Source organism: Prosopis cineraria, unplaced genomic scaffold, assembly GCF_029017545.1.
Source record: "Prosopis cineraria cultivar Desert tree isolate PC_DT_omini unplaced genomic scaffold, ASM2901754v1 PC11, whole genome shotgun sequence".
Lineage (NCBI taxonomy): Eukaryota > Viridiplantae > Streptophyta > Magnoliopsida > Fabales > Fabaceae > Prosopis > Prosopis cineraria.
Window position 1 is genome coordinate 1501826 of NW_026555342.1, and position 23677 is coordinate 1525502.

The 23677-nt window shown below is 31.8% G+C and overlaps 3 protein-coding genes across 5 annotated transcripts; 1 reads left to right on the forward strand and 2 right to left on the reverse strand.

Moving 5' to 3' along the window:
* Positions 1-962: 962 nt before the first annotated feature.
* Positions 963-6110, forward strand: LOC129285581 (NAC domain-containing protein 41-like). The gene is made up of 6 exons (XM_054921325.1): positions 963-1001; positions 2392-2927; positions 3301-3680; positions 4551-4652; positions 5751-5924; positions 6065-6110. Exons 2-6 carry the CDS (start codon positions 2484-2486, stop codon positions 6108-6110), a joined length of 1146 nt encoding a protein of 381 aa, XP_054777300.1. The 5' UTR covers positions 963-1001; positions 2392-2483.
* A 1211-nt stretch (positions 6111-7321) lies between these two features.
* On the reverse strand, positions 7322-11079 carry LOC129286028 (beta carbonic anhydrase 5, chloroplastic-like). The gene is made up of 9 exons (XM_054922069.1): positions 10451-11079; positions 10290-10357; positions 9508-9669; positions 9365-9413; positions 9097-9210; positions 8945-8998; positions 8265-8347; positions 8065-8167; positions 7322-7474 (listed from the first exon to the last, which is right to left on the reverse strand). Exons 1-9 carry the CDS (start codon positions 10580-10582, stop codon positions 7322-7324), a joined length of 918 nt encoding a protein of 305 aa, XP_054778044.1. The 5' UTR covers positions 10583-11079.
* A 7366-nt stretch (positions 11080-18445) lies between these two features.
* LOC129284778 (uncharacterized) lies at positions 18446-22200 on the reverse strand. Of its 3 annotated transcripts, XR_008586958.1 has the most exons (3): positions 20442-22198; positions 18776-18860; positions 18446-18562 (listed from the first exon to the last, which is right to left on the reverse strand). XR_008586958.1 is itself a non-coding variant. In XM_054920255.1 (2 exons), the coding sequence occupies exons 1-2, from the start codon at positions 21942-21944 to the stop codon at positions 18834-18836; spliced, it is 1530 nt and encodes a 509-aa protein (XP_054776230.1). In that variant the 5' UTR covers positions 21945-22198; the 3' UTR covers positions 18446-18833. The 3 variants fall into 3 exon arrangements, 2 of the variants coding, with proteins under 2 accessions (XP_054776230.1, XP_054776229.1); XM_054920255.1 differs by having other exon boundaries at positions 18446-18860; XM_054920254.1 differs by lacking the exons at positions 18446-18562; positions 18776-18860 and adding an exon at positions 18870-19290 and having other exon boundaries at positions 20442-22200.
* Between the last annotated feature and the right edge of the window lie 1477 nt (positions 22201-23677).

The following is a 23677-nucleotide window of genomic DNA, read 5'->3' on the forward strand; positions in this document are numbered from 1 at the left end:
ACCCACACCAGCAGTATCGACCAGTCTAAAAATGTTTTCTAGAAAATAATTTTATGAAAATTTTAATATTTTGGCATTTACAGGTCAATATATTATAATTAATATTTACTTTTAAATCTATGATATTTGACTTGTAAATATAATATGTTTGAATTTTAAATAGTAAATTATTAATATTTTAATAAAAATATATAACCTTAAAGTAATAGTATTTCAACGTCAAAAAAAGAGAATACTTTTTTTTAAAAAAAGTATGACTATAGTTATTTCTATGATATCTTTTTAAAGAAATAGAAAAAAGAATATCTTTGGAGATTATTCATCAAGAAATTTAAAACAGAAAAAAATAATAGAAAATATATAAAAATAAAATATCAAAGAATTATCTTGTAAGTTATCTCCCACCATATTTTTAATAAACTAAAGAAATAATCATGAGTCAGTAATACCCTACCTATGTGATGTGAAACAGGGAGGGGGAAGGGTATGACGGGAAAAAAAAACAGAGAGAAAAGGGAGAAGGAGATAAAAGAGTTCTAAAAATATTAAAAATAATAATGAATTAAATTTTAATATAACAAGATAATCTAGATTTAGACTTAATTATATATTATAGATATGCAATTTTATTAAAAGAAAATAATATTTAAAATAATTATAAAAGATGGTGATAAGAAAATTCAATTAATTAAATCATAATTAATCTAAGGGATATTTCAAATATTTTTTATTCAAATAATCTTAATAAAATAACTCTAACTATATATTATCCCATATCTCACCACTAAAATTATCTTAGAATATTAAATTAAACAATATCCAAATGTTATTATCTGGCAAGATTTTAACTGATCCCATTATTCATGGGATTTTCTAAATATCTTATCTTAAAAAAAAAAAACTATCTCTAAATCCTCTATAAATAAAGATCAGGAGATAACACTTGTGAAGAAGGCGATTTGCGAAAAGAGAAACGTAGAAGCCAAAGGACGTTTTCAAAGGTACGAACCCTAAATCTAAATCTAAATTCTCTACAATCACAATCATTAGCTTTCTTTTATACATCGTTTGTGTTTCTGAAACCACAAAACTTTTGCACACATATTTCTCTTCTTATATTTTTTTTCCATACATGGTAGCATCTGTTAATTCCGTATACTCGTACGTCATCATCCACATGCTCATGTTATTGTCACTAATGGTCTTGTAGCCCTAGTTATTGGTTTAATTCCTCCCCAATTATATGCGACTTCAAAGAACAAAGGTTTTTTCGGAGGAAAAAAAAAAAGATTTGATTATTTTCATAAAAAAGGATTTTTAGTATTTTTTTATCTACTGTTGGTTTAGGCAGGATATATATAAATAAATATGACATCACATGTTAATAAATCTTGAGAGTCTTTTCCATCCTTCTCACACTTGACAATCCAACAATAACAATATAATATATATAATCAAAATAATTTTGATGTGTTGCTTTGATCCCTTGTCTCAGACCTGATCAATTGTTTTTTTTTTTTCGGTTAACCTGAAAGTCTTTGGTTAAATTCACCCTCAAGGCTTCGCACGACATACATTTTTGAGATGCCTTGAACTCATTTTGATGATCTTTTCATTTTAGGAAAAAAAAAAAAGGTTTTCCAATATTCTGATTTTAAGAAAATTTTGGTGGAGAGTCCATTAAATTTATTTTTTTATTTTAGCTAATAAATTTCTATTATTATGTATATACACATACATACATCTATATATATTTGAAATCCACAATGGTTAAAACAGGGTCCATTCTTTAAAAATTTTAAAAAGAAACAATTTTTAGATAGTTTAAAAATTTTAAAAAAAATATGTTTATTCTGTAGATATTATTATTTAATATTTTAGATTCATGATATTTTCGTTGATCTCTTCATAAAAACATTATTATTTAATTATTTTAAATTTTATGATATCTTTGTATATTTTCATATGCTTATATTATTTAGGATTTAATATTATATTTTATTTTTTATGCCATTATCCCTCATCTGTTATATCAGATAATTTTCAAAAGGAGTAGATTTTGATTATTTTTGAAAGTTTAAACAAATATAGTAAAATTTCAAAAAAAATAAATTTTAATTATATATTCTTTTTAATCTTAAATATCAAAACATAAAATTATTTGAAACTCTAGACATTAACAAGATAATTACCTTCGTCACATAAAATTACTTGTTATCTTTTGTTGAGAATATAGTTTTTTTCATTATAAATGATAAACAATATCTTAAAAGTGAAAAATTCAAATCTAAATGATTCTGTGTGTGTGTGTGTGTGTGTGTGTGATTTAAATTTAAATTAATTAATTTTATATCATCATCTCACCCAACCTTCGTATATATATTGTGCCAGATTCTTTTCCAAAAGCCAACGAAAAGTGATCGAGTTAATTATCAGAGTGAGAGAGATCAGAAAAAGTTACTTAGATCAGATATTCAACGAAGATGCCAACAGGGTTCAGATTCAATCCAAAAGATATTGAACTGATCAGAGACTATCTTTACAACAAAGTCACAGGACAAGACTTACCTAGCCAAGGTCGTACTGTAATCGTTGAGCATGATCTTTACGGTTCTGAGAATCCGTGGGAAATGTGGCAACGTTTCCGTGAGAAAGTGGTGAGATCGGGTCATTGTGAAGATCTCTATGTCTTCACAAGACTCAAGAGAAAGAGTCCTCAAGCTAAGAATGTTGAGAGGAAGGTCGGATCAGGCGCTTGGGAAGGTGAAGCTGTTGCCAGAAAGGTCGTAATCCAAAGCCAAACCGGTGACGACGTCGTTGCTGGCTTCATGAGGAGGTTCCGGTTCGAGAAAAGCCGAACCGATCAAGATGGCAAGTGGATCATGCATGAGTATTCGCTTAATCCGTCGCTCTTTCACGACCTCAAAGTAAGTATATTTATTTATTTTACTCCAAATTTCTTTTATATTGCTTAATTATTATGTTTTTTTATTCTTTTATTTCACTGCTTTTGCCTGATTTTTATCAGTTTTCTGTTTATTCAATTCAATCAAGCCAGTCCAATTCAAGAATATATTTCAAAGTTTTAGGGATTTTCATTGGTAAAAATTAAATTTCAAAGAATAAATTGATAATTTAGGAAAATTTTGAGGGCCCTAAAGTTTCATCATCTCAACATATGCACTTTGTATATAATAAAATATGTTTTCTTTTATAAGTTTGTATATATATATGTACTTGACTATTTTTATTTTACATTGCATTTATACTAAGGAATAATATTTTTTTTGAAATTTACAGGTGAAAGATTATGTTATATGTCGAATACGAAAAAATGATAGAGCTATTAAACATCAAAATAAAAGAAAAGAGCCTGAAGCAAGCCAACAAAAAAATTATGAAGAGCAGAACAATAATCAAATAATAATCCTGCAAGAGGGCAAGAAGAGACGAAGAACAAAGGCAAAAGGAAATCAAAAAAGAATTTGTGAAGAAAACAAATATAATCAAAGAATAATCCTACCAGAAGATGACAGGAAGAAAAGAACAGGGCCAAAAGAAAATCAACAAAGAATTTGTGAAGAAAATAAAGATAATCAAATAACCCTTGCAACAAATGGGGAAGAAGAGAACAACATGTCGATGGATGAGTTTGCATCGTGGTTGGAGGAAAATATAAGGTAACAACAAGAAGAATAATAAGAATAATTGCTGTTTCATATAAGTATGATATAGTTAAATTAGATTGTTATATAATTCAATTATAAAAGTTTAAAAAATACTGTAAAAAATTTATGTACTTATACTTATATATTAAAATATTTTATATATTATTTATCCTATAATAAACTTTTATTATTAATATTAAATAATATTAATATATAAAATATATATTAATTAAATAAAAATATAATTTCTCCGTTCAAAAATGTAAAGTATTTTTTGAGGAGTTGAATATTCAAAAACATAAGTCATTTTTAATCTTTCAAAGTGTAATTATTGTATTTTTTTCAAAAGTGCCCCTATTGATAATAACTTTATATTTATTGTAGAGTATTTAATAGAAATAAATATAAAAAGATAGAGTTAGTTTAAAAATTAATAACTAGTTTAGTATGAGGTAAAATTCAGTTAAAAATGCCTTATATTTTTTAACGGAAGGAGTATTAAATATATAAAGTTAAGTACTTAAGTCTTCTCTTTTAAACCATATTTCCTACTCATATAAGAGATCTGTCCCAGCTTTCTTTCTTCTTCTTCACTATATTTCCATATTATGTTTTTTTTTTACTTTATATATGTGTTTGTGTTACACTTATTAATAAAAATCATTTATATAGTATTTTAAAAAAAAATCAATTCTGCATGTAATATTTAAGAGAAAAATTTATGCACTTACGATATCTTTATCATAGAACTTGATGGAAAGATATAAATGAAAAATCTTATGATTTCTCTGTTGTTGATTTATGTGAGTCTGATATATAAGATTCCTAGATAATAAAACTTGAGTATTAATTTCAATGTTCATGAAAAATATTGTGATGTAGCTTTGATGTTGATGAACAAGAAGAGGAGAAGGAATTTTATAAGCAAGAAGAGACTGACATGTCGATGGATGAGTTTGCTACGTGGTTAGAGACAAACATAAGGTATGACAACAACGAGAATAATAAGAATAATTATTTTGTCATATATATAAAAGTCCTCATTTAATACTATTTATAAATTACTTCTAATATATTTTATCAAAATTAAAAAAAATTAAAACTCATTAATTCATCTAAAAATTTAATAATAAAAATTTTAATTTTACCCCTATTAAATATACTCCCTCTATTCCTTTTTAGAGGAACATTGAACTAATTTGTCATAGCGAAGAAGCTACAGTTAAATTATTGATTCTATCTAAAAATAGAATAAAATTTTAATTTTATCCCTATTTAAATAAAAAAATTTTAAATTTGTATGAGATTTTTATCATAGTTAATGAATTTAAATAGAAATAATAATAAAAATATAATTAATACATCATCAATCCTTTATGTTAAGAATAGGAAGGGACACATTTTTTAATAACATCTTTTTTCTCATCAATATTTAATAGAGGGTAAAAAAAATTATAATAAAAAATTAATGACATAACTTATAAATAGAATCAAAAAAATTTCTTTCTATGCCTTATTAGGAATAGAATCAAGGGAATTCAATTATAGAAGTTTAAAAATATTAAAATACTTTTTCACATAAAATATTTGTTTTCAATTAAATCAAAAGATCAGGTAGATCTTTTAATGTGTATATCATTTCTCCTATAACAAACTTTTATTATTAATATCATTAACACTTTGAAATTCACTTATTTTAATTTGACTTGATTAAACAAAAGCATATTATATATATATATAAGTACCTAGATCTTCTCCTTTAAAACGTATTTCCTACTCATAAAAATTAAATTTATATATATGAGTATGTTAAACTTATTAAGAAAAATTATTTATATATACTTTTAAAAAAAATCAATTCTGCATGTAATATTTTAAGGAAAAAGATTATGCACTTATCATATCTTTATCATAGAACTTGAAGGAAAGATATTAATGAAAGATCATATAATTTCTCTCATTGATTTATGCAAATCTCATACAAGATTCTTTTTTTTTTTTTGGTGAATCTCATACAAGATTCTCAGATAATAAAGCTTCAGTATTAATTTCAATGTTCTTAAAAAAAATATTGTGATGCAGCTTTGGTGTTGATGAAGAAGCGAAGAAGGAAGAAAATTTCATCCCAGATTTGGATGGTGAGGAATATATAGAAATGCCCATATCAAATATGATGGATCATCTTGAACTCTTTGTTGAAGAAGAGACCAAGTCAACTGTGGACGATTTTAACTCTTGGCTGGACAAATTATTTCGGTATGATATTGTTTTAAAAAAATATGTCTGTTTTCAAATGTATTTTTGAATACATACATACATACATACATACATACATACATACATATATATATATTGATATTTGAATAATATTTAATGTTTATTTTTGTATGGTGCAGGAAGCAGCCAGGGGAAGGAGAATACCCAGAGATATTACTGCTCTGAAGTCTGAAGTGCAAAGCAGAAACTAAGGACTGGTTTTGTAGAGACGAAATGATGTGTCATGGCATAATTTTAAGTGAATGTATAGATTAATACTTGTCAGATAACATACATTGAATATTGTAAGACTGTACTGCCAAGATTATGCATAGCAGCAGAAATATTTTACATCATTCAAGTATGAAAAAAATTAAATATGATACAAATGATATATATATATATATATATATATATTGATAGGATAAGAAGTAGGTTACAGTAGAGCAAAGATTACCTGAGAGTAAAAGATAGGTTCCACCATTTGTTTAAGTGACCAGAGCTCCCAGCCACTCATGTCGACTTAAATTAGTTTGTATGTATATATGTATTTACATTCTGTTCAATAAACTCACGTTAATGTTTTTTTTTTCCCTAATGACAGTCTGATATTAGACTTTTAATCATATTTGAACAGTGTGTAAACTTTAACTTATTATAACTCATACTTTATAATTTTAACTTAGATTGCAATTCAATTCTTAAACTTTAACTTAATATACTTAGTACCTCTAATTTTAATCATTCAAAATAATAGTCCCTATATTTTAAAAAAATAAAATTATAAAGGCTAAAGTTATTTCTTAAAACTTAAGGATAAAACTTAAGGACTTCTATTTTATATCACTCAAACTATAAGGACAGATTTGTAATAAATTAAAATTTAAAAATTAAGTTGCAATCAAGTCAAAATTACAAGGATTGAATTTCATCAAATTAAAATTTAGAGATTGACTTATAATTGAAGTCAAAACTATAGGAACCAAATAATTAATTTTTCTTTTTGACAAATTTAAAGTTTGGATTAATGAATTTGAATTTAAATTTTAAATTTGAAATCTTACATTTCAAATCTCAAATTTAAAATCGACGTATTTCAAATTCATACACAAATAAATCTAAATCCATAAATTTTAAAATGCCCAAACAAAAGATTTGGTCCAAATCCAAATTTATATATACATCCAAACATAGCATAAGAGTTATTTAATCTCTGCTGAACCCAACTTATAACATAATTTGAAATAAATGTATGGACTATAAAATCATCAGTTGACAAGAGCTCACTTAAGAAACATTTATTTCAAAAGAGGAAAACAATCCGCGAGAGCTGAGAGAAACAGAAGCAAAAGTTTAGGACCAAACAACTCTGTCTTTGAAATAAGCTAGCAGTTCTTCTAATTCATTTTCATGTAATCTAATGTCCATTTCTCAAATGAGCATTCAATGAAATCATAATAACCTCCATGAATGAGCAGTTCTCCTTTGCACACCCTTTCTTCTATCCATGGATAGGTCAGAAGGTTCAATAAGGAATGGTTAAGTGATTCCTGCACATTTGAAATTAATTTCTTTAGGAATTAACATTTGCAAAGGCCCATATCATAGAAATCAAGAAGCTGATGAAAACAGACAACTAAGATATATGATAATGCATGAGCAAATAAATACATTAAGACAACAATAATAAACTCTACTTCACTAAGTGAGGTCGGTTAATTGCACAATGACATCGAGGATCTGTCAACAACTAACTGCAAAGATATACTCCTTCCAGTCTATAATATAGGGAATTAGTAATTATTTCATGATTCACCCCAAAAAAAAATAATAATAATAATAAGTCAATTGAAACCTTAACCTTCTAAAAAATTGTATATCTTTCCAAGTATACCCTTATTAAATGCCCTATATAAATGCTAGAATAATAACAATTGAAATTCCAACTGACCACTTTTAAAAAGGAATAATAAAGTAAGAATATAGCTGGAAAAAAAAAACCTAATGCCCTATATTTTGGACCAACAAGGTCTTCTAAAAAATGCCCTATATTGTGGACAGGAGAGAGTATCATTTATCCTAGGAAAGAAGACATTAGACGCTATAAATACATTAGCGGATGAAAACATTAGAAAAGTACCTTCTCACAATGCCTGCACTGCTGATCAAAGTCAAGGCCCGAAGCAGCAGCCTCAGTTTTTATTCTGGCATTTTTTCCAGCAACAACCCAGCTTTCTAAGAGGCTATGGAATAAAAATAACCAAGTAAGAAAGTGAGAGGTATTTTTTTCATCGTAGAAAGGAAAACACTAATGAATGTTTAAACTATCTTAAGTTCAACCTTCCATTTGCATCATCTTGCATGCTCATAAGAGCACGAATTCCCCCACAGCAGCTGTGACCAATGACTAAGATGTTCTCCACCTACAGTGAGAATAACCTTCATCTTTCAGCTCAAAGAAGTCTGGAAGAACTATATGTTTTCAGAACAGAAGGTTTTACACACACACACACACACATAAACTGAAATGTCCTCCAGATACATAACACAGTCGCAAACCCAAGCTATAAATTGTTATTACAACGTATGGCTTAATGTTATTGCTCAAATCCATTAATGACCCAGACTTGAAAATTCTGAGCGGTTGACCAAACAAAGCTGCCATTATCATATATGCTTCCCTTGCTTCCTTTCCCATATTGAGCTCAAAACTTGTCACCGAGCAGTTCATTGAAGATATAATACAAGATCAACCAGAATTATAACTACAATCATTGTCTTTCTCTCATCCTAGTTTGTGAATGGGCCCATGAGAGAGAAATGAATTTGAAATCCTTGTAATTCAATATAGCCGATTTCAGGGTTCCAGCTAAGTTCTGTAATGAACTTCAAAATTTTACTTGACTTTGAGAAGCGCATAATGCATAAGTAAATAATTAAAGACCAAAGAAACAAAATGTACAGAGAGTAAATGAATATAACCATTAAAAGCTCCAAATCCTTAGGCAAAAATATCTTACTTTAAGCATAGTTACGGCAAATTCCAAAGCAGCATTTGTCTCTGTTGGTCCATTCTGCATCGAGGAAGATGGAGCCAGATGTTAGAAAGGGAAAGCAGGGTGTACCTCCCACAGTGCAACAAGAATACTAGCTTGTTGATGTAGGCATATACCTCAAATGGAGTTACCAAATTAGCAACATTCCGAATCATGAAAGCTTCACCTGGTTGAAATCCCAGAATATATGATGGGCAAACCCTAGAGTCTGCACAAGCAATGACCATAAACTGTTCTCGGACATGTTAGTCAAGAAAAATTAATTTCACTACGAGACAAATTGAAGAGTGGCCCAAAAGACTAAATGAAAACCCATAAAGCAATACGCAATTAAATCAAATTCTTAGTCAAAAGTGTGGGGAAAGACATACACAGAATAATTACCTGTGGTGATTGTACCTCAGCAAGATTTTGGAAATGTTCCAAGTTTCCCCTGCCAGAAAGCAGAAACCAATCTTGAAGAATTCTATTCCACTTATGACTATTAGAAGTAAAACTCTTGCGAACAAGAAACTACTGAAACTTACATGTATTTATTCTTTTTAAAACTTAAGAACCTGTCCTTCAGATCATTAAATAGATCATGCCCCTTTTCAGCTTCTGTAACAGTTCCTGGATTGTTGTTTTCACGTTGCTGTGTAAATCCAGAAGGCCCCATGGAAGCCTTTAAGTCTGAATTCTTTTTGCTCCTGCAAACATAAGAACAAGGTACTAAGTGATACAACAAAACGGTTTTACAGGATTTCATCACAATAAGAACAAATCACTTTGTTATTCTAACTTTTACTTCAAAGTGTTGATTATAAAATCAACAGAGAAGTAGAACTATAGGGTCCATTAAACCACAAAGAATTAAAAAATTGATCCATGAAACACCATGGGATCATATCACACATAGCAGCATTCAATATAGAATAGTGATTAAGAGTATTGGTGTTATCAAACAAGCATAGATTGCTCAAAGTTAAGCATAATCAAGCTGCAATACATATAGAAGACACACACCAAGATGAAAAGTCTTATTTTTCTTTTCAATCTATGTAATTTACACACTGTTGTGGGGAGCTCAAACATTTTACAGATTAAAATGAAAAAAAGGTAAACAATAACCGAGCCCTCTATTCATAGGGCTATCTCTTACATTCAGACAACTATAACGATCCCCAAAGAACCAGGGGATTAGTTGAGAACAACCATTCCAGAAACTTGTAATTTTTGTTTAAGTAGATACAAGTAAGTTAACAGTAAGCACAATCTAACAGTACTAATTTAACTTTAAGTAGATACCAAGGGAAAGTTGAGCACTCACCTCAAACCCTTCAACAATCTCAAATGGGTTAGCTCAGTTTTCCGTGTTTCAAGCTTAAAGCTAAAGATCTGCCACAGTAATGGTTACATAATTAGCTCATTTGCAAAAAATAGAACAAAATGGGCAACTGGAAGATAAATCATACAACACGACAGAAATACCCTTGATGCCCTCAATGTAGCTCCATGAAGCTGAATGCAGGAGGAATTGAAGGATAAGGGTGAAGCAAGAGGCCTGGAAATGGAAACAAAGGGATCACCTGAAACTGAAATCGGAGCAGCAGAAGCAATCATATCAGAGAGCGCAAACAAAAATGGGTTCGCTTCTCCTTGAGTACGACTCGAGAATTGAATGAAACAGTCATGGCAGGGCAATTATTTTAAAGGGTGGGTGGGTAAAGTAAAGTTGGTTTGATCAGGACGCATCTTCGAGTCGAGTCCAGTCGTCTCCAACAAAAAAGGAGAAATCTAAATTAAAAGAAGAAAGAAGAGAAGAGAGAAAGTGACTATATGTTTATTCTTTTTGCACCGTAGCTACTTCATTCACCACCAGTTCACCTTGGTATCGTGAAGGTGAAGCTTTTTCCTTTTTAGGGCAGCCAGCAAGATTCTCCAATTCGGATTGTCCCTCTCGTCCGACCTTCTTCAGGCTACACACTAAACAATTCCTTCAACCATTGATGATTGACCCGTCAGTACAATTTGGTAAAAATTTGACATTATGACTCACAAACCACCGAATTTAGATCCAAGTTTAGATTCTGCCCCAGCGAGGAGCTTATTTTTGGGTCCAAGTATATTGTAAGCGCTCGACCCTTAATCATGTTTCAAAGACGGACCGCATGTCAAATCAAGACAGAATTTCAGATAAGGATCGTGGAAAGAAAAATATAAATATATATATATATATATATTTATCTGTAAATCTAAAAAAAAATTTAAAACTTCTCTGCAAGGTTGTAAAATGAATTAAAATAAAATAGATGATTGAAAAGAATAAAATACTCTTATGTAAAAGAAAGATAAAAAATTATTGACAGTTAATATTAATAAATTAATAAATAAAGTTAAAAAATTAATAATTAATAATTTTACATTTAAGACAAAATGATTGATTTAATATGATTATTGACAAGTCATATGATTCACCATTGATATTGATAAATTAATAAGTAAAATTTAAATAATTAATACTTGATATTAGTATGATTATTAACAGGTGAAATAAGATAATTTACAACTAATATTAATAAATTAATAAATAAAATAAGAAAATTAATAATAAATGAAGGTGCTTTTTGGTCAAATTGAGTCAACAAATCTTGTAAAGGTTCACAAGTTAAATAGTTAATAAGTCATATTATAAATTAATAAGTAAAATTATGAAATTAAGTAATGTTCTTAAGGTTATGGAAGCGTGAAATTGAGTAATTAACTATTTAACAATTATAGTTAAGAAATTAACAAATACAAGTAAATAATTAACAAGTAAAGTTAGATACTTCATCCATTTAAAAATGTAAAATATTTTTTGAATAATTAAATATTTAAAAATGTAAAGTATTTTTAGTCTTTTAAGGAGTACTCATTACCTTTTTTTTAAAAGTGTTCCTATTAATAATAATTTTATATTTATTATAAGATATTTAATAGAGGTAGATATAGAAAGATAAGGTTAGTTAAAAAGTAAGTAACTAATTATTGAAAAGTGAAATTCAGTTAAAAATGCCTCACATTTTTAACAGAAAGAGTAGTAACTAAGTACTTGATAATTTTGCAAAAGGGCATTTCAGTCTCTTTAGTCACTCATTTTATTCCAACTGAACTCAAAATCCTGTAGAGAAAATTCAAATTTTTTTAGGACCCGTGAGTAAATATATTTCTTTCATGGTTCTTAACTAAAATTCTCACTTAAAACAAAAAGAAAGGTCATGATTTCTAAATTTTATAGTCTAAATTGTGAGACAAATAGCTAGAACTGTCAATTAGAACAGAGCCTATTATGTTAATCATTTTAAATCTAAAAAAAGTTAAGGTTGAACAAGTACTGGAGGATAGAAAATAGTAATTTGGGGCCCTTTTAAGCTCAAAAATAAAAGCATTAGCCCTTTTTTAAGTTCTTTTATTTTTAAAAAAATCAATATGAAAAATATAAAAAGACTAAATAACTAACTAAAAGAAATAAAAATCCTACACTCATCCTTCCTCCCTCATTCTTTCATTAAAATTTAGTTGATGATACTAATAGAGTTTAATTTTTATTGGTGTTAATTTTGATATTGTTATTTGATATTAGACGTAGATATTTAAGTTTTATATATTTGTTATAGTGTGAATTGACTTAAATTTATTTTTATAAACTTAATCTTATATGTAATAATTTTTTAGAATTATAAATATATTCTTTAGGTTTTAAAATTAAAAAGATAAGGTTAAGACCTACAAGGCCGACCCTTTAATCTCGAGAGCCAGGGCCAAGCTTTACAAAATAAAACCCTTAAATATAATTGACCATATTAGGGTTAACTCATTTTGATCTTAGCCCTTCAAGGGTTGGGCTATCCCTAATTCATAACTCTATAGGTAGTTAATTATATAGTAACTAAATAAAAAATAATATTAAATGTATGTAATATATATACTCCCTCCGTTTAAAAATGTAAGGCATTTTTTAAAAGTTAAATGTTAAAAAATGTAAGGTATTTTTAATCTTTCAATATGTAATCATTGCCTTTTTTTTCAAAAGTATCCTTATTAATAATAACTTTATATTTATTACAAGGTATTTAATAGGGGTAAATATGAAAAGATAAGGTTAGTTTGAAAGTATGTAACTATTTTATTGAGAAGTGAGATTCAATTAAAAATGTCTTATATTTTAAATACAAGGAGTATGTACTACGTGTTCTTTGCCAAGAAAATCCATATTATGTTTAGTTATTAATAAGGTAATAAGGTAGCATAATATAATCATAAATCAATACAACAACAACAACAACAACAAGTCTTTATCCCACTAGGTGGGGTCGGCTACATGGATTGCAAGACACCATTGTGCTCTATCATTTATCAAGCTTTTATGAATATTATTAATTAAGAGATCGCGTTCAACAACTTCCAAGAGTGTTCTCTTAGGCCTTCCTCTACCTCTCTTAATCGGACTCAAAGTTATATGTTCCACTCTTCTCACTGGTGTCCTCCCTTGGTCTTCGTTGTACATGCCCAAACCATCTCAACCGATTTTCTACCATTTTTTCCTCAATAGGTGCCACCCTCACTTTTTCGCGTATGTGCTCATTTCGAATTTTATCTTTACGTGTATGTCCGCACATCCATCGTAACATTCTCATCTCTGCTACTCCAACTTTATGCTCTTGCTGTCCCGTTAGAGCCCAGCATTCACTACTATATAACATTGTCGGTCTGATAGCAGTGCGATAAAACTTTCCTTTAAGTTTATTAGGCACCTTACGGTCACAAATAACTCCTTTAGCTTTTTTCCAATTAAACCACCCAGCTTGAATTATATGTGAAATATTTCCACTGATTTCACCATCATTTTGAATAATGGCTCCCAAATATCTAAACTTTTCTACTTGAGGTATAATTTGATCTCCCAATTTCACTTCCAAATTATTGTCGAATAGTCCTTTACCAAATTTACAATATAAATATTCCGTCTTACTTCTACTCAGACGAAAACCTTTCGACTCCAATGTCCTCTTCCATAACTCAAGTTTGCAATTAACCTCTTCTCTTGTCTCTGCTATAAGAACTATATCATCCGCAAAGAGCATACATTTCGGGATTTCCTCTTGAATAGTTTCCGTCAAAACATTTAAAATCAAGTTGAACAAATAAGGACTCAGAGATGATCCCTGATGTAGTCCAATCTTTATAGGAAAATCCTTTGTTTGACCACTAGGCGTTCTTATACTAGTTTTTACCCCCTCATACATATCTTGTATGGCTTTAATATAAGCAATCCGTACTCCCTTTTTTTCCAACGCTTTCCAAAGCACTTCTGTTGGTATACGATCATAAGCTTTTTCTAAATCAATAAAAACCATGTGTAGATCTTTGTCTTTACAACGATACTTTTCCATTAATCCCCTTAATAGATAAATCGCCTCTGTAGTTGATCTACCTGGCATAAAACTAAATTGATTCTCAGAAATACTTGTCTCCAATCTCAACCTGTGCTCAATTACTTTCTCCCACAATTTCATTGTGTGGCTCATGAGTTTAATCCCTCTATAGTTAATACAATTCTGAATATCTCCTTTATTTTTATAAATAGGAATTAATGTACTTCTCCTCCACTCATCAGGCATTTTCTTGGACCGTAAAATCACATTAAATAACTTAGTTAACCATCTCACCCCTTTTTCACCTAAACATTTCCACGCTTCGATAGATATATAATCAGGTCTGTTAGCTCTACCATTTGCCATTTTCTTAAGAGCTTCCTTTACCTCCTTATCACGTATTATTCGATAGAATGACAAATTTTGTTTTCCTTCACCAGTTACTAAATCCTCCAAGTTACTAGATGAATCCTCTCCATCATTGAAGAGTTTAGAAAAGTAAGTCTCCCATCTATTTTTAATTTCATCATCTGTAACTAAAATTCTTCCCTCTTCATCCTTAATACACCTTACCTGTTCTAGATCTCTTATTTTCTTTCCCTACTCTTGGCAATCTTATAAATATTTTGCTCTCCTTCCTTCGTCTCAAGGTTCTTATAAAATTCTTCAAAAGCTTTAGAACGAGCTTTACCCACAGCTCTCTTAGTTTCTTTCTTAGCCATACGGTACCTCTCCCAATTTTCCTCATTGTTACACAAATGTGTGGCTTTAAAACAGTTCTTCTTATACTTGATTTTGTCCTGTACACTATTATTCTACCACCAAGACTCCTTATCTCTTGGACCAGAACCTTTCGATTCTCCCAAAACTACTTTTGCAACCTCCCGTATCTTTTTAGCCATATCCTCCCATATGATGTTAGCACTTCCCTGAGATTCCCAAATTCCTTTATCCAAAAGATTTCGCTTGAAAATATCTTGCTTCTCACCTTTTAATTGCCACCACCTAATCCTTGGTGTTACTACTTGTCGACGTTTTTGGATTTTACTCATAATACACACATCAAGGACTAGGACCCTATGTTGTGTCGTTACAGCATCTCCGGGGATCACCTTACAATTTTTACAAAGTCTTCTATCTGTGTTCCTAACCAAAAGAAAATCAATCTGTGACCTTGAGGCTCCACTTTTGTAAGTGATGAGATGCTCATCTCTCTTCTTGAAACAAGTGTTGAAAATCTTAAAATCATACGCCAATGAGAAATCAAGAAGAGTTTGTCCTTCATTGTTTAGCTCTCCAAAACCAAAACCACCATGCACCCTGCATACTGACCAGCTTCCCTCCTGACATGCCCATTAAAGTCTCCTCCAATAAAATCTTTTCATTCTGTGGTATATGTCGAATCAACCCCTCCAGATCCTCCCAAAATAATTCTTAAGACTGGCTTCTGTCCCGACTTGCGACGCATAAGCGCTAACAATATTAACAGTCTCACGTCCAATTATCATTTTTAAGGAAATAATTCTATCTCCAATTCTGCTAACTTCTACAACGTTCTTCTTCCACTCCTTATTTATAATGATGCCTACTCCATTGCGAGCACTTACTTTCCCTGTATACCAAAGTTTGAAACCTTGAATATCCTTAGCTTCTTCTCTACGCCATTTTATTTCTTGCAGGAAAAGGATATTGATTTTCCTTTGAATCATAACCCCTACAACCTCTACAGATTTACAATTTAATGTCCCAACATTCCTAGTACCAAATCTAATTTTGCTCTTATGGACTAACTTCTTTAGCCGCGTGCGTCCAGAATGACGCAGTAGTCCTTGCTCATTTAACACTACATCCAGGCGCCAATGCAGCGGCTCTAACTTACTTATCACTGTACTCGAGCCATGCAGCGCGTTACTTACGGGCAACGACCTAGTATTAACATTATAACGTCTATTGTCCATGTTCATGATAGATTCAACAAAGTTTTACATTGGCTGTTGATGGCCTAACACAACCCTCCTCCTTTACCCGGGCTTAGGACCGGCTATAAACATAGGCGGAGTTATGATCATAAATCAATAATATTACAATTTATAATTTTATAACTTATTAAATATAGGTGGGTTTCAATTAAAATGGATAAATTCAAAAGTATCTACATTTGTATTTATAATCATTAATATTTTTGTAAAAAAAATGGTCCCAAATTATATTATATATGTGGATGGCTGCAAAATGAAGTTAGGTTTTAAATACCTATTCGGTTCTTTGAAAATCATTCCAATTTCTGGCTCATTGGAAGCTCAATTTCAATTCAACTCAACTTAATCATAAAAATAATTTTTTGTTTGAAACCAAGCCACTAATGGCTCTGGTCAACAATCCAAACAGTTCGACCGTCCAATCTGGTTCTTAAAATAATGATCAAAAACATATATTGGTTTTATTGAAATCCAACTCATCCTAACTTAATATATTAAAAAAAAAACGCATGATTGAGTTGTAAGTCTTTTTTTCTTTTTTGTGGGTGAATGAGTATTGAGTTGTATGCATTTTGGTTTGTTTGTCATGTCAAGTCTAATTATGAGTAACTCTCTTAAAAGCTACATTTACACTGTTGGAACTCAAAATTTCTTGTACAGTCATAGCTCAAGGCTTATGCTAGCCTTGAGTTAAAAAAAAAAATGCTTTTTGTAATTAAAAATAACAAATAAAAAATCTTGAAATTGAAAGTATCTAAAATTTATCAACTCAAAGTTTACGCAAGTGATAGAAATTATCGGCACACATTACTTAAAGCAAGTGATTCAAAGTGGAAATCGAATCTCAACTCTTACATAAACCTAAGTGGGTTTAGCTTCAGTACTCTGTTTTTGGTGGAGTCCTTGTGCAGTCTTAGATTTTCTATTACACAAAATTGTTATGTAAAAAGAAAAATAAATATATAAAAAGACGAACCTCTTTATTTAGAATATACAGATCAGCACTGAAGAGGATCACAGGATCCCATTGATACAAAGACACAAAAAGTGACCTTTAATTTTTGTCACGGCGAATGATTTTTTTCATTTTTTTGCCGACACTAATGACTCATTAGTGTTTGACTGGTCACCAGTCTGAGGCCGGTTCTTGTTTGATTCAGTCTTTTGTTTGCTCAAGACCAGAATAAATATCGGTTCTCAATTCAATTAGTTCAACCAGTTGGTCCCGCTCGGTTTTCTTAACAATGCTAATGAGTTCTCAAACCCCACATTAAATATATATATATATATATATATATGAGCGTAAGAGTGCATGAGATTGTTACATTATCACTTTCATAAAGTGATTTTATATATAAAAAATTAAAATAACTGAAAGCAATATTTTTTTGGTTTTTGGTTAAATGTAATTATTATGACTATAATTTATATCATTTAAAACAGTTGTGAATCTTAGAGGAAGTGATTATAACTGCTTAAATGCAAAGTTTTGAGTTGGAGTTTATATAAATGTAAAATATATCTTTAAGAAAATTATCCCTACTTAAATTTGACAATATTCAAATATGACTCTGTTAATTTGTAAATAGTATCTTTACCATTGAGGCCCAAGAGGCGGAGCCACTAGTGGTATAGATTGGCACTGGGCCAAGCTTTTTCTTGCTTTCCTTTTCTTGTGTTTTTTCATGGACCCAACTTTTGCGAAATTTGTCAGTCACACTCTACAGTCCATTGTTGGTGGATACAAGGTCCAACGTCCCAGTGATATGATGCCATGACATAGACCTAATTACCTAACTATCAAAAGTTTGGATCCAACGAAACAAACAAAGATTTTGTAATTAAAATGGGATTGTTTTCAATAAAAAAATATTTATGTGTAATAAAAAATAAATCGAATTCATAACCAGCTTCTCTGTCAGTTTCATGAATTCTAAGAGGCACCTTACTCTGATTCCAAGTTTGCATCACATTTTCAGAGTTAAATCGCTCAATTCGAATCTTGTCGTTATACCCATTTCTTTGCTTCTTTTTTTTTCCCCCAATATACATGGCCATGGTAGGAGCCGTGCAAGAGAACAACAGCTAAGTTAAATCAGAATCCAAAAGATCTCAGTCGTTATACCCATTTCAAATTTTCAATACCAAGCTCAGAACGATGGTTCATACGTGTTCAAACTAAGATCTGGATTCTGGATGGTGTAGCTCTGTGACAATGAAACTGACCATAATCAAAACAATTAAACATAAATGACATAAATACAGTCTAAATGATGATACTGGAAAATATGAATAGGTGCCAAACTCTTTCACGCTCTGAAACAACTCAGGGAAGCAGCAAGTTTCGCATCAAGTGATTGTAGCAAAGAAAATCTTTTAAGCAATTCTGGGCTCAATGATTCATCATCAAGAAAGCTTACATGGTGTACAGGGAACGTTGGCGGCACAAACAGCATTGGTCCTCTCTTTGCGATTCACTCACACAAGCACAGGTCTCCATTCAAACTATGGACAGAAGAAGTGATGAGATCCTATGTGACGTCCTAGGTGGCATGCCATGTCATCAAGACATCCAATGCCAAATCATTCAAGTAGAAGAAAGCACAAGGAAAGAAATCAATATCCAAGAGCTTATAGTGTGGAGGGATCTCACCAGGAAGAAAGCATATTTTCATGTGATAAACGAAAATAGTACTTTCCAAAGTCATGGAGATCTGATACTTCAGAACTCAATACATGACTATACATCATAAATGCACAAGTAGGTAATTTAGATTGCATAACCACTGTTAACACATCAAAACTTCAAGAGAACAATAAAAAATCCCATCTTTTAAAGGAATGTAGCCAGGTCCCGATTAAAACATAAACTTACATTCTTCAAATTGAAAGGTGCTATTAAGTCAAGAACATTGATCAACAAATGGGACGATTTCTGAAAGGGAAGAAGAGGACTAATATAGTTATCAGTGCATAGTATATCAGGTCAATAATTCAATTCACTTGTAAACTGAAAAATGCTTCACCCATGACCAAAGAAACTACATAATGAATTCCTGATAGACTCCCATCCCAACCAGTGGCACTTTGGGTCAGCTAATGCAAGTAGACAAGTCAAGAGATAAAAAAAAGCATGCGTCTCTCCCTTTAGCTATGAGTACTGCATAACTACAAGAGTAATTAGCCTTGGAATAGTCCTAACAGGCCTAGTTAGACTCTATCATTGCCTTTTAAGCAACATTAACTGTCTTTCAATCCTTTTATAGTAAAAGGAATGATAAAGAAAGGAACAGGCAATCAGGCAAGGGCAAGGGCAAGGGTATTTGATACAAAGAAAAGCATCAATCATAGTAATAAGCCAAGAAAAATGCTTCATCCAATCTTTTCAGTTTCAGGACATGCAAAACTCATCAGACAGATATAAGGAATATGCAAGTCATCAGTATTTGTATTTCTGAAGACAAGAGCAGCAAAACCACATAATGCCAAAGGAAAAAAAAAAAAAACAGAACAAACACTGCAGCCAACTATACTACCGAAAAAAGCCAGAGAAAAGAAAAAACATATATGCATCAGGAGAATAATCCATAAACTAGAATTAGCTAGCATGGTTAGTACACCAATGAATAATACCCAAATAATTGCCAAAGAAAACATATAAAGACAATAACTTTATGTATCAAGACTGTGATGGATACAGACTGGAGTTAAGAGAAATGTGCCATTACAAATTGATCTTGCATGCAGATACACATCATAAAACATAGAATACTAAAATTATCAGCTGTAGAAACATAGTGATGATTCTTGAGGGGGATGACAGTTCAGTAATTTAAAGCATCAATAAGACCATCAACGAGTTAACAGACATCTTGGTTCATAGTTTATTAGCGAGAGTGTGTGACTATTAAACTTTAATTCAAAACGAAGTATGCACAAATTGCCGCAAATTATTATAAGATTAACCGGAAGATGATTCGCAGTACCTGTTACTACAACACTTACAAGCATGCATACAACTACAGGTAGAAAATCTACAACAGGGAACAAAAATACAGGCGGCAATAAAAGCTAGTGACCCTTAACCTTGTCATCTGCTACAACATTGAGGATGGGCAAGCTATTGAGGAATTCATCAAGACCTTCAAAAAATGCATTCCCTTCTATATTTTCCTCAGCATTTCCAGCTACATTACCATCTCTCACTGCTGGGGCTGGCTCTTCCACCTCATTGCTGAACTCCACATTCAAATCCAATTTCCCCAGATTCCCTGCACCCCTTCTTCTAGAGCTATTCGCGGCTTTTTTACTCAATTCTGCCCTCACAGTATTAGGCACACCAGACCCACCGTCTCCGACCACGCCATTTTCTAAATTGGCATGTCCTGACCCACTCTGGCTCCCTCTCCTAGTTCTTTCAGAAAAAGCTCTTCTAACTTCACCACTAGCATTACCAGAGGTTTTTCCTTTGTTCTTAGCCCTCTTCTTTGCCCTCTCGCTCCTCGCTCCCCAATCAGCATCATCAGAATCATCATCACTTGGATCAGAAAGTTCAATGAATGCAGCAGCAGCTTCATCATCATGAAAAACCCAAGGACCTCTCCGAGAACCCTTGTTAGATGCTCCTCCTCCTCCTCCTCCTCCTCCTCTCAAAGGGCATGCAAACATTGCAGAGAATGGGTTCCACTTGGAATTAGTCCCACTTATGTGTCTGAAATCCCCAGAAAACCCTAACGGGAAAAACCCCCAACAGCAATAATACGAATCTTTCCCCGCCACCGGCGGCGTCCGTACCCTCACCGCATGGAATCCCCTTCTACAGCTCTGGCACCTTAGGGTACAGTCCTCGTACAACTCCGGGTACTCGTACATAACGTAACAATATGGGCACGCCGTCCAGAAACTCGAACCCGTCTCCGACACCACTGGGTCACTCGTCCGAGCTTGTGGGGTCGGCTCCGTCGTGGCAATGTTAGGGCTCGGCCTACGCTCGCCGGCAGCCGCCTTCCCATCTTTCGACCTTGGGCCCCGCCTTGCCGGACTTCGCTGCTGCTGTGGTGGCCGCTGGACAAGGGGTGGATTGGGAGTCGGAATCGGATTCGAAGTCGGAACCGGGTTCGGCGCTTGCACCGTTGCCACCGGAGCAGGTTGTGGGGGAGGGGCTGTAGGAGGTGGGCCGGTGACCATACGCAGCTCGTTGTCGTACATAGCCTTCTTTGCGGGACTGGAGAGTACAGACCACGCGTCATGAACGAGTGTGAACGCGTGGCTAGAGAACGCAAAAGGGTTACGGTGAGGGTCGAGGAGGAGAGCGAGACGACGGTACTGCGAAGCGATGTACTCGATGTTATGAGTGTAAGGCAGAATCTGGAGGATGCTATACCAGTCATGGAGGCCATTGATCCGATTCTCGCCAGCGAGGAGGGTGTCGATGACAGCGAGGAGCAACTCCGAGGCGTCAAATGTAGGATCAGACTCACGAGCTCGAACTGCAAAAGACCTAGCGCCGTGCAGATCACTGGCGCTGAGGAGCTTATTAGCGGTGTAGAGCCACCGTTCGGCTTCAGCTCTGCTGCTACTATTGTCCATTTTCACGGTGGCTTTGGGCTTCGATTGACGCTGCAAGTGCTGTCGTAGTGTTGTGTGTGGGGTTTGGGAGGAGATGGGGGAGAGTGGAGGAGAGAGAAAGGAGCTGATTCAGAAAGGACAGGAAAGGAAGGAGTAATTACGAGGTACGAAGAAGGGGAGGGAGGGTAGAATAGAAGGGCATAATGGCCATTGAATTGGGATAGGAGGTGCTGATGCAAAACAGAGCAGAACATAACATGAGGATCTGTGCAAGAACCGAAGGAGCAGAAATGAAGTAGGTTGGATACTTCAGTTCAGTGACCAGTGATGTGAGTTGTGACCGTTGACCTAGGAGTTTCTGTGTTAGAAATGAAAAAGTGTACTATTTACCATTTAATATTTATTTTTTTAAAAAAACACACATACATATATAATTAAGTGGGCAAAATATAAATATAAATAAATATAAAATAAGTTTGTTCTCCCTTCCATTTTAATTATAAGAACATTTCTGAAACGTAAGTTGTTTTTATAAATGACACATTTTTTTCTAATTATCTGCCGTATTTATTTTTTTTTTACAAGAATGCCTTATTAAATTTTGACATTAATTATTTACGTGACTATGAAAGAGAGACAAGATGTTCAACCATATTGAAAAGCATTTTTGACAGGAAATGATAAAAATTTTAATCTTTTAAATTTATTTTAATTATTAATTTACTCTTTTAAGTGTTTTGTTATTCATGAATTAGTAACAACTTAGTTTCATTTAAATTTTGTATTATGTATAGAATTAAAAGGGGATGTAAATTGTGTGCCTTGCACAATTATGTATAGAAAATTAGAATAAGGTAATATTTTTTAATAACGTAATATTTATAAATACAGACACATACACACATATATATAACGAATTGGCAATATATATATATATACACAAAATAAAGTTAATACAAGAACATTTTTGCAAACAAAGTTGCTTTGATATGTGATTTTTTCCTAATTATCTACCTTTTTTTTTTACAAGAATGCCTTATTAAATTTTCACATTAATTATTTAATAGACTATGAAAGAGAGACAAGACGTTCAACTATATTGAAAAGTATTTTTGATAATAAATAATAAAATTTTTAATCTTTGAAGTTTGTTGCAGTAATCAGTCCTTAAAATTTTATCGTTTATGACTTGTTGATAGTTTTTCATATATATTTCATATTATGCACTATAGAATTAAAAGGGTGTCCAAATTTTGCATGTGTCTTACACAATTATAGTGTTAATTAGTGAATGAATTTTTAATCAATCTTAAAGTCAAATTTTAATTGTTTGCTCTTTAATTGCTCAAATGATGATATTGGTATCCGTTAAAAAAAAAGTGCATATTATATTTAAATATTGTTAGAGTAAATAATATGAGACAACGAAATTTTTTTGTCATTCAAGTTTATCTTGATTATCAATTTAGTCTTTAAAGTTTAATCTTTATTAATAAAGTTTTTAAAATTTCATAATCATAGATAATTAGTCTCCATGATTCTTTTTTAATGAAAGGACAAATTTTATTTAAAGAAACATATCACAAGCTGGAGGCCAATTCCAAAGAAAAAAAAATCTCTTGGGAATTTGCCTAAGGTAAGAACAGAAAAAAAAAATATTAGAAAAATTACAACCATAGTAGAAAATGTCCTGATGAATGGGTTTGTGAGGAAGTTCTCTGTGAAGATAACTGGGTTGAGAAGTCTTCTCTGAA

What these genes read in the sequence shown, in the direction of transcription:
- LOC129286028 (XM_054922069.1), bottom strand. Translation starts at nt 10,582, where the DNA reads ATGATTGCTTCTGCTGCTCCGATTTCAGTTTCAGGTGATCCCTTTGTT. An exon ending in CTACATTGAGGGCATCAAGG is followed by an intron (nt 10,358 to 10,450) that starts GTATTTCTGTCG and finishes TTACTGTGGCAG; the next exon opens with ATCTTTAGCTTTAAGCTTGA. An exon ending in CTGAGGTACAATCACCACAG is followed by an intron (nt 9,211 to 9,364) that starts GTAATTATTCTG and finishes GTCCGAGAACAG; the next exon opens with TTTATGGTCATTGCTTGTGC.
- LOC129285581 (XM_054921325.1), top strand. Translation starts at nt 2,484, where the DNA reads ATGCCAACAGGGTTCAGATTCAATCCAAAAGATATTGAACTGATCAGA. An exon ending in TGGTTGGAGGAAAATATAAG is followed by an intron (nt 3,681 to 4,550) that starts GTAACAACAAGA and finishes ATTGTGATGTAG; the next exon opens with CTTTGATGTTGATGAACAAG. An exon ending in TGGTTAGAGACAAACATAAG is followed by an intron (nt 4,653 to 5,750) that starts GTATGACAACAA and finishes ATTGTGATGCAG; the next exon opens with CTTTGGTGTTGATGAAGAAG.
- LOC129284778 (XM_054920254.1), bottom strand. Translation starts at nt 21,944, where the DNA reads ATGGACAATAGTAGCAGCAGAGCTGAAGCCGAACGGTGGCTCTACACC. An exon ending in ATGTTGTAGCAGATGACAAG is followed by an intron (nt 19,291 to 20,441) that starts GTTAAGGGTCAC and finishes CTTCCCTTTCAG; the next exon opens with AAATCGTCCCATTTGTTGAT.